This window comes from Silene latifolia, chromosome X, assembly GCF_048544455.1.
Source record: "Silene latifolia isolate original U9 population chromosome X, ASM4854445v1, whole genome shotgun sequence".
NCBI lineage: Eukaryota > Viridiplantae > Streptophyta > Magnoliopsida > Caryophyllales > Caryophyllaceae > Silene > Silene latifolia.
The window spans coordinates 234,581,755-234,599,683 of NC_133537.1; the positions used below are offsets into that span (position 1 = coordinate 234,581,755).

Genomic DNA, 17,929 nt, shown 5'->3' on the forward strand with positions numbered 1-17,929 from the left:
TGTAACCCGTGTATCAGTCGATCGACCGGGTGTATCAGTCGATCGACTGATATACCTGGTAGACGCCTGTTTTTTTGATTTATTCGTTGAAGCTTTCTTTTGACTTGATTCCGGCTCATCTTTTTCAACAGTGTCCTCGACCATGGCAGGTCCCTCAAGGGTGGACCCACTCCTCAAAGTGATGGCATTTAGGGTCTCCTTTTGGTCAGTTTGGGTCGGCAAGTGTCCGGGAGCTCGAGTGTTACTTTTGCTAGCCAGTTGAGCAATTTGGCTCTCTAGTAACTTCATCCCGGCCTCTCTTGCTTGGGACTCCTTTAGCAACAAGTTCTTAAGCTCGAAAAATTCAGAATTCTGCGATTGTTGCTTCTTGCGGCTTTATATAGGGAGGTTTCGATATTGTTGTTGCTTTTGATGAGGAGGTACATAAGGTTGTTCTTTGCGCGGAGGGCCGAGTTGGATTCAGGACATTTTGGCTCCTCCAACTCAAGTTTGGGTGGCCATTCGGCTAATAGTAGGTGTTTGTCTGCCTATAGTGTTGAAAGGCAGCACAAGACTCAAAGGGACTAGGACAATTCTTCGAAACGTGTCCCTCAGCTCCACACCTTTCGCAGACGAAAGGACCGTCTGACACAGCATTTACTTGGTACATCCCACCTTTAGAAACTCCTCCTAGTTCATACTTGTCAAATCTTGCAGTAAGAGCTTCAAGCGCAGCAACAGAGGAAGATTCAAGACTCTCCTCCTGGTTCCCTCCGGCTTTACCATACTCGGCCTTGTGGGTGGCTAGATCGTCAATGATCTTCCACCCCTTGGTTGCTCCCAAATTCTCAAAGAAATCGGCCATTGGGTGCAGATCCAAAATGGCCCTCTGATCGTCGTACAACCCATTATAGAAATGATTGCACAAGCTCCATTTTTCGAACCCATGGTGCGGTATGGTTCGTACCAGCTTCTTAAATCGGACCCATGCCTCGTGGAAGTTCTCATCCGGCCCTTGTTTGAAACTTGTGATTTGGGCTCTAATAGCAATCGTCTTAGAAGCAGAAAAGTACTTCTTGTAGAATGCCAATGCCAAGGAATTCCAATCGGTAATCCCATGAACGGCTCGGTCCAGATCCCTATACCACTCCCTTGCAAAAGATCACGAAGGGAGAAGATAAACATGGTCTCCTTGATCGGTCTTGAGTCACGCCACCGTGGGGGTATGGAACAATGAGAGTCAATAAAGGTCTCCATATGCTTAGCCGCATCTTCATTTTCGACTCCCCAATGGTTTCTCTCAACCATGTTAATGTATGAAGGCTTTGGTTCGAACTTCCTGCATCTCCTGTAATTCGAACCCCTTATATAAGTTCTCACTGTCGGCTCGTAAATGACTAGCTATACTCGCTTCCTCGGCCATGACCGGAATTTCGAGAAGTAACTGTCTCGGGTGAAGAAGTGAAACGGGTGAAGACTGTGGGTCTTCTTCGAACAACTCATTCTCGTAATAGCTTGACAGAGTACTCAGCTCTTTCTCTGTCGGTAATACCCTTTGTGTTCGTCTCAACTCGCGCAAAGATTTCTCTATCTCAGGATCAAATGGTACTAGTTCACCACCTTGTGACCTGCGCATAAGAAGAAACTACAAAAAGAATATAAGAAGAGTTTAAGGAACAGAAGTCCCTTAAACTAAGAAAAACTAAAATTAAAACAACTAAAATTAGGACTATTGCCTCCCCGGCAACGGCGCCAAAATTTGATACCCGTCGTGTGGTGTCAAAAATAAGATTTATAATTTCCAACTACAACTATAACAAGTGGCAATCGGGTCGAACCACAGAGAGGCAGATGTAAATTTTAGTTGTCTAAATTCAGTCTAAGGTAACGAGTATGGGGGTTGAGTTGATTTGATCTAAAGCTAAGAGTAAAAACAGTAACCTAAAAAGACGGTTTAAATAGATAAAGAAGGGGTACTAGGATGGTCGGTTCATTAAAGCTTCGGCGACAGCATACTAAACAGGTCTAAATCGATCACAGGTGAGGCGGGAAAAAAGAGGTCCTCTCGGTCCACTCTTAACAAATAGCATCTTTCGATCTCGCTATAGGTCCCTAATATCACTAATACTGACTCTCGTCCTGAAAAGTGACTAACGGTCTAAACTATACCTATCTTTCGATCTCAGCACAGTTTAGTCGATTTAATTGGTGATCAAATAACTTACCCTATCTTTCGATCTAATGGGTTTGTCATAAATTAAGTATCTAACTAGTCGCATGCATTCGATTTGTTAAATATAGAAATTAAAATCAATTAAAACGAAGGGTAACCTCACGAGGTCAGTCGATCGACTGAGAATGTCAGTCGATCGACTGACATGCGAATCAGGCCGTGTATAATCTATTGCCGCCTATGCCATAAATCCCCTACATCCTAGCACAATCTATTTAGCTACTCATGCTAAGGGTGAAAACAATAATAAAACTAATAAAGTAAACAGAGGAATTCATGCTAAAAACAGTAGAACAAACAATTAACATAAATAATGATAACGGTTGCGGGAATCTACTTAGCAATTCTATACTATTGATGAAATAAAGATGAACTAAAAATAGGGCAGAAGAATACCGAGTTGCAGAGGAAAGATTAGGAATAAGAATTAAAAATCCAATGCTCCACAATAATCCCAAACCCTAACTATGATATAGTAAAAACTCAATGTAAATTTCTGATAATAAAACTTGATTCCCAACTGAATGTTTCTAAGTTACGTTATATAGAAAGTTCACGTAACAATTATTCCAAAACCTATACTTAATGGGCTTCAAGTTCCTCGGTCTTTTAATTCTCGTCTGGAATAGCAGTGTGGTCGATCGACTAGGCGTGGTGGTCGATCGACTGGGATAGCAATGAACAGTAGCTTTTGTAACCCGAAGATTGGTCGATCGACTGGCTTCATTGGTCGATCGACTGCTTGAGCTGCTACTTGACTTCTATAAACTCGTGGACTTGTCTTTTGGGTCTTAAAATGCGCACCAAGCTCGTTCCTTAAGCAAATACTTCTCGTCACATGCAATGCAGGATACTCGGGGAATGATTTAGCTCGATTTTCGTTGGATTCTTCACATTTCTGCAATAATGTACAAAAATACGGAAGTAGACGGAAATAGGGAGAAATGTAGCATAAACTACATGAATGAGCTCTGAAATGCGTGTAAAATGGGATGTAAAACATCATATAAAAGACACGCATCAGGTAGTCTGGCAGGGCTACACACTTTGGTGTGTAGTCGGTTATTGTGTGAGATTGGGAGACCGGGGATGGAAGATGATCAGCTAGTTTCTTAATGCACTTGTTTTATTTTGATTAAGCAGAACTGGCCTCGTTGTTGTTTTTGTAAAATTTGTGGTGATCCACTCGGGTATGGTGAGCAGATTGTGACAGGTGATACATTTGGTGGTCTTGGGGCGGTCATGGGAGAGTCGTCACATCGGATTAGTTTCACCATCACGATCATTAGCTTTTGTTTTGCAGTCGTTAGCATTTGGATATTTATTTATTGGATTTTGGAAACATTGTAACCTTTTATACTTACCGTACTTTAATAAATGTGTTTAGGACTGTTGCTTTTGATATGTACAAACCTCGGGCAACCGAGATGGTAACAGCCTTTCATGCTGGGGTAGTCCTGGTAAGGTTCCTTGGTATGAGGGGGTGTTACAAAGTGGTATCAGAGCCGACGATTCCGGCACCTAAAAGAGATGAACCCAATGAACTTAGGGAGTCTAAATAAAAATGAACCCCGGGAGAGTGTTTTGGAGCTACCGCAAGGACTTGGGAGACGTCCCGGAGTCGCACTATGTCCCTCACAAACTCAAGCCGGTCACGGGGGGGGAATGTATTGTGTGTTTATTTGATTCTTGTGTGTGGTGTGTCGAAATTGAATGCTTGGATCATGTGGTAGAAGGTGTAATGTGTGAAAATATGTGAAGGACATTGTGAAATTTGTAGAAAGCCATGATGGAATTGATGTGTGAAATCAGTTGAAATGGTATTGGCATCTTACGTGTTTACTATGTGGCTTTCAGATTTATGACGTAATATGCTTAACTTTGGGTAGAAAGGTATGATAAGATGTATTCTTGTACTGTTTGTAGCTCGTTTTGGCATGACTCGGCCGAGCAAGGCGGGTACTCGACCGAGTAGGGGGTACTCGGCCGAGTAACCAGGCACTTGACCGAATGTTGCTTGGCAGTGAGTAGCAGTGGCTACTGGAAGTATTTACTCGATCGAGTATACAGGTATACTCGACCGAGTAGGACATAGTTGACCGAGTATGTTTCTTTTGAATTTGACGTTAGCTACTGGAGTTGATTACTCGACCGAGTATCAGCGATACACGACCGAGTATTGCTATATACTCGGCCGAGTGCTTCTTTGGCGGAGGGTCGTCTTCATTTTGAGTCGTAGGCTTTGGTGCTTACGTTTCTTTACTTCTTATCAGCTGAAAATGCCGCCAAAGAGAACCGCCGTGCAAATTCAAGCATCTGAGATGACTATCGATGAGATAGCTCGTATGATCGAGCAACATGAGGCTCTTCTTGAGTCTCTTAAGAATGTGGGAAAGGGGGCGGAGAAACCTGTGGATGCTACCAAACTTAGCATCATCATCGCCCGCTTTAAACCACCTACTTATGAGGGCGTCGGGGAACCCAAGTTGCGCTGAGAACTGGCATCGTGAGATGGAAAGTCTCATAGAAGTTGTTAAGTGTCCACAAGAGATGATAGTTAAGGAGGTAGTATACTACCTGAGGGGCGAGGCCGCTGTATGGTGGCAGAATGTCAAGGAGGACGCCAGAGCTTACTGCCAGGCTGAAGGTCTAGGGGCTATACAATGGTTGAGTTTGAAGAATGCTATGAGGGAGCAATTTGTACCGGAGCACATTCGTCACAAGTGGAGATCTGAGTTCGATTCCTTCACTATGACCGAGGATATGACAGTCACCGAGTACTATCACCGGTTCCTTGAGTTGTCTCGCTATGCAGAGGACATGCAGCTAGGGCAGAGGGATTTGGCTCTTCGCTTTGAGAGGGGTTTGTCAGCTAAGATCATGAACCGTTTACCAGCTAGAGTCATCACTGATCTTAAGGATGTGTATCTGAGGGCTGGTCAAACTGAGAGATTGGTAGATCTCTCAAAGGAAGCCACTGAAAGAACTGCTGGTGAGAAGAGAAAAGTTGATAGTGGGAACAACAATCGGTCGGGTAACAAGACGGGTAACGTCAACCAGGATAAGGCTTTTTCTGGTAGGGCTGGTTTCTCTGGAGGATCTCGAGGATGGGGTAGAGGTGGTGGTCGGAGTGTGAGTGACAACTCCAACCTGTCATGCTACAATTGTGGTGGCATAGGCCACAAGAGATGTGACTGCACGAGTGCCAAGACTGGAGTAGGCTCGGGAACTTTTCAGGGGAACTTCTCACAAGGTCCGAGTCAGAGCTTTGCTAGCAACCGGCAGGGTGAATCATGGGGTAACCGTGGTGGACATAGCAACAATGGCGGTTTTAACCGCAATAGTGGAGGATCATATCAGCGCCCGAACAACAATGCCACCCAGGATTCGGCAGCTAAGCCGAGTACTTCTAATGCCTCGGTTCAAGGGGGAGGCCAGAAAAGCAGTGGGAAGCTCTTCATGATGGATAAGCAAGAAGCTCAAAACGATACACATGTAGTCACCGGTACTTTTCTTGTTCATAGTATAGCGTCTTTTGTTTTGTTTGACTCGGGGGCAACACACTCTTTTGTGTCTAGGAGTCATGCTTTGTCTATGGGCATGGGGGAGTTTGAACGTGTAAAGGATGATGTGTTTATACCTTCCGGGGATTCAGTGTCATGTGTTAAGTTGTATAGGGGAGTGTCTATGTTGGTTGGAGGGATAGATTTACCGGTAGACTTGCTAGAGTTTCCTATGGATGGGTTTAAGGTGATTGTCGGGATGGATTGGTTGGGTAAGTATGATTCCAAGATAGATTGTCGGCTAAAGAAAGTGTCTTTAAATGGTCTCAAGGGTATAAGGGTGTCTTATAAGGGGTTTGTTGTGAGACCTAAGTGTAAGTTCATAGCGATAATAACCTTGAAGTCGTGCTTGAGGAAGAAGTGTCCCTTGATTCTTTGTCAAGTGAGAGATCTTCGAGTAGAGCCAAAGATAGCTGCTGATATACCTGTGGTGGGAGAGTTTGATGATGTTTTTCCTGAGGAGATACCGGGGTTGCAGCCAAAGAGAGATGTTGACTTCAACGTGGAGCTTAAACCGGGAACAGGTCCTATCTCTAAAGCATCATATCATATGGCACCTAAGGAGTAAGCAGAGTTGAAGAAACAGTTACATGAGCTGCTAGAGAAGGGGTATATCCGGCCAAGTGTGTCACCGTGGGGAGCTCCAGTTTTGTTTGTAAAGAAGAAAGATGGGAGTATGAGGCTATGTATCGATTAAAGAGAGCTTAACCGTGTTACAGTGAAGAACAAGTATCCCTTGCCTAGGATTGATGACTTGTTTGATCAGCTGAGTGGAGCATGTGTGTTCTCTAAGATCGATTTGAGGTCAGGTTATCACCAATTGAGGATTGCAGATGAGGATATTCCAAAGACAGCTTTCCGATCTCGATATGGTCATTATGAGTACGTGGTGATGCCTTTTGGTTTGACCAATGCACCAGCAGCTTTCATGGATCTGATGAATCGGATTTTTAGTCCGTCTTTGGATAAGTTCGTGGTTGTCTTCATTGATGACATCTTAGTCTACCCTAAGACTAAGGAGGATCATGAGGAACACTTAAAGATAGTTTTGCAAACTCTGAGAGAGAACCAACTTTATGCCAAGCTATCTAAGTGTGAGTTCTGGTTAGAAGAGGTGGCCTTTCTGGGTCATGTGATATCTAAGAAGGTAGTATCTATAGATCCTAGTAAGATTGAGGCTGTGATCAAGTGCGAATCACCAAAGAGTATTGCCAAGGTTCGGAGTTTCTTGGGCCTTGCTGGTTACTACAGGAGGTTCGTGAAAGACTTTGATGAGGAAAGAGACCAGATTTGTTTGGGATGAGAGTTGTGAGACAGCGTTCGAGACCTTAAAGGAACGTTTGACCACAGCTCCTATTCTAGCTTTGCCAAAGGGATGTGAGAACTTTGAAGTATACACCGATGCTTCAAACAATGGTTTGGGTTGTGTTTTGATGCAGGAAGGGAAAGTTATAGCTTATGCTTCGAGGCAGCTGAAGCCATATGAGGAGAACTACCCTACTCATGATTTGGAGCTGGGTGCAGTTGTCTTTGCTCTTAAGATTTGAAGGCACTACCTTTACAGGGCAACCTTTAAGGTGTTTTCTGATCATAAGAGTCTGAAGTATATCTACACTCAGAGGGAGCTTAATATGCGACAGAGATGATGGATGGAGCTGATCGGGGACTACGATATGGATATCATCTATCACGAGGGTAAGGCTAATGTTGTTGATGATGCTCTGAGTAGAAAGAGCGTTCATTCGCTATGTATAGCTATGTCTTTGCTGAAGATGAGGGATGAGATGTCCAAGATGGGGATATTTATGATAAGGAAAGGGGATGCCATCGGAGATTTGACGATCAAGCCGGATTTGTATGAGAACATCAAGAGTAAACAAGAGCTCGATCCTAAGATCCAAGAGTGGAAGTCTAGAGTGGAGAGTGGCACCGTTTCCAAGTTTTCTATCCACACAGATGGGAGTGTTCGCTTTGATGGGAGATGCTGTGTTCCTGATGATGCAGATTTGAGGAGAGTGATCCTGCTAGAGGCTTATTGCACTCCTTATTCGGTTCACCCAGGTGATGATAAGTTGTATAAAGACCATAAGAAGAGTTTCTGGTGGCCCAACATGAAGAGGGATGTGGCGGAGTTCGTGGCTAAGTCTTTGACCTGTCAGAGGGTCAAGGGTGAGCAGCAGAGACCACAAGTTAAGATTCAATCCTTGGAGGTACCTGAGTGGAAGTAGGAGTCGATCTCTATGGAATTTGTTGTGGGGTTACCTAGATCACAACAAGGTAACAACATGATCTGGGTGATTGTTGATCGGTTAACAAAGTCAGCTTATTTCGTTCCTATGAAGGATACCTGATCCAAGATGCAGTTGGCCTTGGGTTATAGGAGACATGTGGTCAGGTTACATGGTATACCTAAGGATATAGTGTCTGATCGTGATGCGAGGTTTATATCCAAGTTTTAGCAAGAACTGCAGGTTTTGATGGGTACTACCTTGAAGATGAGCATAGCTTTTCATTCTGCAACTGATGGTCAGACTGAGAGGACTATCAAGACCCTGGAGGATGTTGAGCGCTTGTGCCACGGAGTTTGGGGGAAGCTGGAGGACAGGCTTGATCTGATTGAGTTTTCATACAACAACAGCTACCATAATAGTATCGGGATGGCACCTTTCGATGCTTTGTATGGTCGGAAGTGCCGAAGTCCAGTTTGTTGGGACGACAGTTCAAAGGTACTGGTTTTTGGACCACAGCTGGTACACGATATGGTTGAGCAGGTTCGGTTAATTCGTCAAAAGACAAAACCAGCTCAAGATCATCAGAAGAGTTATGCTGACTAGCACCGCAGAGACATTGAGTTCGCAGTAGGTGACAAGGTCCTTTTGAAAGTGTCACCTATGCGAGGAGTGATGAGATTTGGAAAGAAAGGCAAGTTGATCCAGAAGTTTATAGGTCCTTATGAGATTTTGGATCGTGTAGGCGAGGTAGCCTACAGGTTAGCTTTGCCACCAGCTTTGGATCGGGTTTACAATGTCTTTCATGTTTCAAAGCTTCGGAAGTATGTGAGTGACCCGTCACAGGTACTTGAGGTTGAGAACATCGAGCTTGATGTGCCTTTGTCCTATGCTGAGGTTCTTAAAGAGATTCTAGACCGCAAAGTACACAAGACAAGGAATAGTGAGACCGTCTTACTCAAGGTACTTTGGTCCAATCACAATGTGGAAGTGGCCACATGGGATGTTAGTCATTTAGACCATGTTAATACTCATCTTATGATATTAAAATTACAAATTAATTTAATACGGTCTAAATCTACATGCATGCAAATAAAAATATAAAAAAATGGCATACAACCATCTTAAGACAAAAATCCTTACAATGGTTTAAGGCAAGTAAGGGCACTACAAAGGTCTCCTACCTTTGTAGTTCTTGAGCTATAGGAATATGGATGATCCTCCAAATACACCACAATTACCAAAATAGGTAATCTCCTTTGGATGCACCCAAGATTAAACTCAAAAATCCTAATAATTACTAACTAGATAATTAGTAGGATAACCTTTTATACTATGTAATATTATTACACTAATAATATTAGTTTATGTATATTATAGTTTTGTGAATTATTTTTGATGATGATCAACAATTTGATCAAGTTTTTGATGAGAAAATATGAAGAAAATAAGGTTATTTTTTTCTTTCTCTTTTACTCTTCAATATGGCACGACCAAGGGTCTATTTTGAGGTTTTTTTGGTCTCCAAAATAATCATCTAATGAGTGTAAATAGTGGGGTATTTATAGAGAACAAAATGTAAAGAAATGAGTTAAACATTTCTTAGTGGGTTATGCCACATGTAATAACACTTATCTTATACAAGTGTCAACCCACATGTAATATTTTGGTCCATTTCGATTTCCTACATTTGTCCCACAAATGCTTATAAGTCTTATATTTAATTATCTTACATAATTAAATATTAATTTAATTATTTAACAATTAAATAATACAAATTAACCACTAATGATTACTTAACTATTAAGTAATCATGAGACCATTTTATCAACATATATTGTGTCAATACTACCCCATTTAGTTAATTTTACAACCTCTTGTAAATTAAAATAGCTAATTATCTTTACCTCAAAACTTATACATATATCGTATAAATTTAATTAATTAACAATTAATTAATAAATTCTAATTTATATTTATTAATTAATTATCACATAATTAAATAATAAATCCTCTTGGCCCGAGTTCGTAACCCGTCATCAAATAATACATTCACGCGACTTATTAAAAGTCAATTAATACAAGGAATTAATTATATCGTATACAAATAATTAATTTATCCAATTTGGGCATCATCCTATAGGTGTGACCTAAAGGGATCAGCTGATCACCGCCGTCACACGACAGTAATGTCAAACTCTAGTCAGCCAATCATTACTGATTAACGATGACCAGCTGACAAATAAGTAAATAAATCCCTGATATTCCTTTTACGAGATTTATTATGTAAACGCACTTATTGTGGAGGACACTACTCCAACAATCTCCTACTTGTCCGACACAAGTGTGCGTTACCAATTCTCTTTTCCAATAATATCTCCCACTCAATGCAAGATGTCTTTCAGGTCGTTCTTGTACGTGATCATTTCATAAAGTGGTTTCCTCGATCAGGATAATGACTATCTGACCGGATAATCTACTATAGATCGCATCCGAGCGTGGCCACGCATTCAAAGTCACACTACTACAGATCCAGGCAACTACAACGCCCCTTTAACAACGTTTATGCACGAGAATCACAATAGACGTTGTAGAATGTATGGCGCGATTTTTACTAAACTTAATTACAACGGGTATGGTTATATAACCGTTGTTATACGTTTTAACAACGTGTTAAATTTGCACAACCGTTGTTAATAATTTGACGCAAAATTGGCGCAAAGTTAGTGAAAAGTAATCACAACGGGTATTTTTAAACCCGTTTTTAAAACTTATTTGACAACGGTTGTTGATTTACAACCGTTGTTAAAACTTATTTAACAACGGTTGTTGTTTAACAACCGTTGTCAATACTTTCCATACTATAAACCACACAAACATAGATCAGCTACAGCCATAAAACACATACATAACCTAACACAAACACAAACACAGACAAACACAAACACAAACACAGCAAACACACTTTCTCATCGTCTCTTTCTCTCTTTCTCTCTTTCTCATCGTCTCTTTCTCTCTTTCTCATCGTCGCTTTATCATCTCGCCGTCACTGTTGGTTTCATCGTCTCTTACTTTCTCTAATTATCAGGTAAATCTCGCCGTCACTGTTGGTTTCATCGTCTTTCATCGTCATTGTTTTCTTTTTTTAATTATTTCATTTGCATGTATATATGATGGGTTTTTATCGATCATTATTATGTTATTATTCGCTTAATTAGCTCATAAAAGAAATTAAATAAAATAAAACAAAGAAGAAGCAAGATGATAGAGAGGAATGCATGATAAACTTAATTAATAATTCATTAATATATATATATATATATATATATATATATATATATATATATAAATACATAAATTAAAAAAAGAATTACATTTCTAAAAATGCAATTCTTATATTTTCATAGAGAGTCTTATTCTCTTCTCTGATATCCCTCCTCTCCTCCTTAGCTATTTGGAGGTTTCGTTCGTGATTGCTATATCGTCATATAGTCGCAACAACTCTTTGCTCTGTCAAGCCATTTCTTTTGGCGTCCTTGAGTGCGGCTTGAGCATCCACAAGATAGCTCCTAAAACTGTCCTCGATGTGGAGCAACCGGCGGATGAAGCTGTTGTTGTGCTCGGTCATAGTATGAGTTTTAAGGACGTAATCGTTCATTTTGTTGATGAACTTTGGAGTTGTTAGTTTGAAAGATTAATTAGGAGTTGGAGATTGTTTTAGCAGTTAGGGTTTGAAGATAGTGAGATAATGGAATGGTGGTAGAGATAATGTATGTATTTATACTAAGTAATGTGTCCTTTGAGTTGTTTTTTAATTAATATAATATATGCATGTTTAGGAAGTTGTGCCATAATTATCATATCTCCCTGCTTCAAATCTAATGTAAACCCTCCTCATTCCATATATTGTCCATTCATATGCACAGTACAGGGATGGCAGTATTAATGCATGCATCAGAATTATAACGGGCCCCGTAATTATGCATGCATCTAGCAATATTTAAATTAATTTTTTTTTATTTTGTAAAAACAAACAACAACGGTTATGTAGATACAACCCGTTGTCTTTAGTTATAACGACGGTTCCTTGTAAATTAACCGTTGTTATAACTTTCTCACCAAAATTGAGTCACACTTTCAACAACGGGTTTTGATACTTAAAACCGTTGTTAATAGTTTTAACAACGGGTTGCTTAAGAAAACCAACCGTTGTTAAAACCTTTTACAACGGACTCTTTAACAACGTTCGCTATTTTATATAACAACGGTTTTTACCCGTTGTTATAGCCTGTATCTGTAGTAGTGTCATCTCTCCTCGAGTGGCCTTGAGATAAAATATGACTTAAAAGGACAATCCTGTTGACCTTTTTTTCATTCGATATCACAATGACCCAGTAAATGCTCATCGGCCTCCTTTTACGGTGCGACCTAGAACAAAAACCAAAGCCACCGGAAAACCGTACCAACTCAGACAAATAGTCACCAGTCTAAAGAATTGACTCGAAGGAATAAATAGAAATCCTCGCCACGACCTAGCAACAAAAGGACTCTACAAACGGTCACTGTCCGACAAATTGTCTCACAATCTGCCTATGTAATCGACCAGCCATCACTATGACCATATGACAGTCGAACCTGTCATCTATCGCCTTACAATCTAGTCACTCCGAGACGTCACCTCATTAAGTAACTAGGGACAAAATACAATATTAATCCAGTTCACTTTAATAGAGTTCGACATTGTCACTACAATCTATTTGGATAAAACAAAGTATATAAAATTCAGACATAAAACTGAATATGACGATAAATGCAACTTATCATATATGAAATAATAAATACAATATTTTAATTATTACATATCATATAATTTACAACAGTTCTGGCATTCGTCTCAACTCCATCAAAACTACATGACTATCATGTTTAGCTTGAGACAAAGGTTTGGTTAAAGGATCAGCGATGTTGTCAGTTGTCCCAACTTTACAAACTGTAATTTCTTTCCTTTCGATTAAATCTCTAATTACATGAAATTTCCTAAGTACATGTCTAGATTTGTTACTAGACTTTGGCTCTTTTGCTTGAAAAATTGCCCCACTGTTATCACAATACAAAGTGATAGGATCCTCGGCGGTCGGAACTACTTTCAGTCCCTCTAAAAATTGCCTAATCCAAAAAACTTCCTTTGCAGCTTCAGAGGCCGCAATGTACTCGCTTCCGTTGTAGAATCGCATCACGGACTCTTTGAAACTTCTCCAGCAAACCGCCCCTCCATTCAACAAAAAGAAAAAACCAGCCTGGGATTTCAAATCATCCCTATCGGTTTGGAAACTGGCATCCGTATAACCTCTTATACGTAATTCAGATTCTCCTCCAAACACTAAGAATGAATCTTTAGTCCTTCTCAAGTACTTTAGAATATTCTTGACGGCTATCCAGTGACTCTCACCTGGAGTTTTCTGAAAACGACTTGTCATACTCAAAGCATACGAGACGTCAGGACGAGAACACATCATAGCATATATGATCGATCCAACAGCGGAAGCATAGGGAATCGATTTCATGCGTTCTATATCCTTACGCTCAGTAGGACACTGTGACTTACTCAAAGTGATCCCACTGCCCATAGGTAGATAACCTCTCTTGGAGTTTTTCATATTGAATCGGTCAAGAATCTTATCGATATAGGCTTCTTGACTCAATGCTAATATCCTTTTGGATCTATCCCTATAGATCCGGATACCCAAGATGCGCCGAGCTTCTCCCAAATCTTTCATTTGGAAGTGATTTCCCAACCACTTCTTAATAGAAGCAAGCATATCAACATCATTCCCAATGAGTAATATGCCGTCCACATAAAGAAGTAAGAAAACAACTTTACTCCCACTAAACTTCATGTATAAACATGGTTCCTCAACACTTTGAGAAAAACCATTCTGTTTAATAACATGATCAAAACGATGATTCCAACTCCTTGACGCTTGCTTATGACCATAAATGGATCTCTTAAGTTTGCATACTTTGTTAGGATTTTTAGGATCCACAAAACCCTCAGGTTGTGTCATGAACACTTCCTCTTCCAGAAACCCGTTCAGGAAAGCGGTTTTGACATCCATTTTCTGTATCTCATAATCATGAAATGCAGCAATCGCTAACATTATCCGAACAGATCTAAGCATAGCAACTGGTGCAAAAGTTTCATCATAGTGTAAACCATGAACCTGAGTGAAACCTTTTGTAACCAATCTAGCTTTGTAGACATCTTTATGTCAATCCATACCGATTTTAATCTTGAATATCCACTTACACTGAAGAGGTCGAACATCTTTAGGTAAGTCAACCAGGTCCCATACTTGATTATTGTACATGGAATCCATTTCGGATTGCATGGCCTCGAGCCATAGTTTAGAGTCAGGATTCATAATAGCTGCTTTATAGGTCTTGGGTTCATCACTTTCTAAAAGTAAAACCTCATGGTCACCATCTTCCTCGATAATACCAAGGTATCTATCAGGCTGGCAACTAACCTTTTCCGACCTCCTAGGTTCAGAGGGAACAATAACTGATTCAGACGTAGAAGGAACTTCTTCCTGTATTGTCAAATCAGTTTGTGGCTCTTGAACTTCGTCAAGTTCAAATTTTCTCCCACTCTGAGAAAATTTGAACTTGACGAAGTTCAAGAGCCAAAAACTGATTTGACAATACAGGAAGATGTTTCTTCTACGTCTGAATCAGTTATTATTCCCTCTGAATCTTCTAGAAATAAACTCTTTTTCTAGAAAGACAGCTTCACGAGCCACAAACACTTTTTTATCGTTACTATTGTAGAAGTAATATCCACAAGTTTCCTTAGGGTAGCCTACAAAAATACACTTTTCAGAACGAGGTGCAAGCTTATCGTCAGACTTGCTCTTGACATAAGCATCACAACCCCATACTTTTATGTATCGCAGATTCGGGACTTTCCCTTTCCATATATCATATGGAGTTTTGTCAGTTGCTTTAGTGGGACTTTTATTAAGTGATTGTATAGCAGATAAAATGGCAAAACCCCAGAATGACTTAGGTAACTCTGTTTGACTCATCATCGATCGAACCATATCTAATAAAGTTCGATTCCTCCTTTCAACCACACCATTTAATTGTGGTGTGCCAGGAGGAGTTAACTGAGATACAATACAACAGTTTTTAAGGCGATCTTTAAAGTCATTGCTTAAATATTCCCCACCACGATCTGATCGTAATGCTTTAATCTTCTTATTTAATTGGTTTTCTATTTCATTCTGAAATGCTTTGAACTTATCAAAAGCTTCACTTTTATACCTCATTAAGTAGATATACCCATATCTACTCACGTCGTCGGTAAAAGTATTGAAATAGTCATAATTACCTCTAGCAGTAACTGTCATTGGGCCACATACATCGATATGTATTAAACCCAATAACTCACTAGCTCGAGATCCTTTTCCTAGAAAAGGTGAACGAGTCATCTTGCCAAGAAGACAAGATTCGCATGTACCAAATGATTCGAAATCAAAAGGTTTAATTACACCAGTCGACACAAGTCTTTTAATGCGCTTCTCGTTGATGTGTCCTAATCGACAATGCCATAAATAAGATTGATCAGGATCACCTGTTTTGAGTCTTTTATTATCTAAATGATAAACATCGTTGCAGTATATAGAATATAAATACCATTGATTGAAATAGCTTGACTATATACAATCCCATTAAGGGAAAAAGTACAACACTTGTCTTTAATTACAAAGGAAAACCCTTATGTGTCTAACACAGATACGGATATTATATTTCTAGATAGCGTTGGTACAAAATAACAATTATTAAGATGTAACTCCAACCCCGAAGCTAAACTAAGTACATAAGTTCCTACTGAGATGGCAGCTACTTTAGATCTGTTTCCCATTCGGAGATCGACATCACCCTTGTTTAGCTTTCTTATGCTTTTTAGGCCCTGCAAATGATTACACAAGTGAGAACCACAACCAATATCTAATACCCAAGTTGTATTTGAAGTATAATTTATGTCTATCATAAAAGATTCAGCTGAGAAATTACATGTCGGCTTCACAATGCTAGCTTTTATGTCATCCAGGTACTTTGTACAATTACGTCTCCAATGTCCCTTGTTATTAAAATAATTACAAGTATCTTTAAGAGGATTACCCTTTAAAGGTTTTGGCTTGGTAGAGCAATTCGCAATTGCTTTACCTTTGCCCTCCACCTGAACGGGTTTCTTACCTGCGTTCCTCTTAAACTGCTTCTTCTCCTTCACGTTAATCGCAAGTACATCTTTCCTTGTACTCCCACTCAATCCCATGTCCTTCTCTGCTTGTACAAGCAGAGAATGGGGCTCATGTAAACTCTTTCTCATGTTTGTCATATTATAATTTACCCTAAATTGGGTAAATATTTTGACGTGAGAAAGAGAGTGGAGTACTCGGTCCACCACTAGTTCGTCAGGGATTTTACATCCCAGCCCCTCTAAAGTTTCCACGTACTCAATCGTTTTAAGTACGTGTGAACTTACAGGTTGACCATCTTTGAGGTTAGCCTCAATGAAACGAACAGCGGTGTCATACTTAATTATTCTCGGGGCTTGAGAAAACATAGTAGAAAGCCTCGAAAATACTTCATGTGCATCGCGAAACTTGACACATTGCCTTTGTAAAGCAGGATCCATTGAAAAAATCAAAATATTTTTTATTACAACTGATTCCTTTTGATAATTTGAAAAAGCCTCCCTTACATCGGCAGTGGCCCTAGTACTAGGCGAAAGGGGAGAGGGATCGACAAGGTAGCGTAATTTGCCATCACCTGCAGCAGCTAATCGAAGTTGTTCCTCCCAATCTTTAAAATTACTACCGTCGACTTTTAAAACATATTTGTCCATAAAAGAACGTAGCCATGAATCTCTAGCTATGGTGACGGTTTCACTAGTAGAAGTCATCGTGATTACTACAAAGGAAATAAAGGAAAGATTAACATTTATCGTCTAGAAATATTTAACTTGTGAAACTATTTAACAAGTTCCCATTTATATAATGATCTCCCACTGAATTATAAAAATGATTCCAAGATCCAATTTTATATAAACACGGGCACGGTGGTCCGATTCAACCCACATTTATATAAATTTGTTGAGTCAACAACTTTGACTGATTCTACTACTAGAACTCTTGGTTGACGGATTTTCTTAAAATCTATCTTTTAGCCCCAGAATAAATATGGGCACGGTGGACCGATCCAACCCATATTTATCCCGTTGAGTCCAACCAATTTTCACGCGTAATAACCTTTATTACCCTACTTACCCAACGTAAAAATAGTGTACCTCGGTGATCCGAACCTACCTCTAATGAAGAAGGGATTCATAGGTGCTATTATTTGGTAAGGCTTAATCTCAATTTTAAACAAATGTGGGAGATCTTATCAAATTAATTGTCTATCACTTTTAAGTGAACTAAATTGGTGAATGTTAGACAATTAAATCGATAACAACAAAAAAAAAACATGTAGTGACGATTTGGCATGAATGCATAAAAGAATTAAAACAAACAAGTCCTAATATGGCCACCTAGTTAATCTAATTAACTAAAATCATTACACTTCGGAAACCAACTCCTTGGTCCCTTGAGTCTTCATAAATTGGCCTCCTTCTTTAGGATTTCGGAACGCCTTTCCGAAAACATCGTCTTCATGAAAACACCGTCTTTAGATGCTTCATCTAATTACTAATAAATAAATTACATAACAATACCCTATTATACAATTTGTAATAAAATGAAAATAAAACTATTAATTAATTACAAATTAGGCGATACGAAATCGCAATTAATTACAAAACAAGTCGATATTCCCTTACATTACGAGAAATACCAACTTCTACCTATGGCCATATTAGAAAA

The 17,929-nt window shown here is 39.7% G+C and overlaps 1 protein-coding gene across 1 annotated transcript; it reads left to right on the plus strand.

Annotated features, from left to right (window-relative positions):
• Positions 1-7,568: 7,568 nt before the first annotated feature.
• LOC141619619 (uncharacterized) lies at positions 7,569-8,003 on the plus strand. The gene has a single exon (XM_074436640.1). It carries the CDS (start codon positions 7,569-7,571, stop codon positions 8,001-8,003), a length of 435 nt encoding a protein of 144 aa, XP_074292741.1.
• The last annotated feature ends 9,926 nt before the right edge of the window (positions 8,004-17,929 follow it).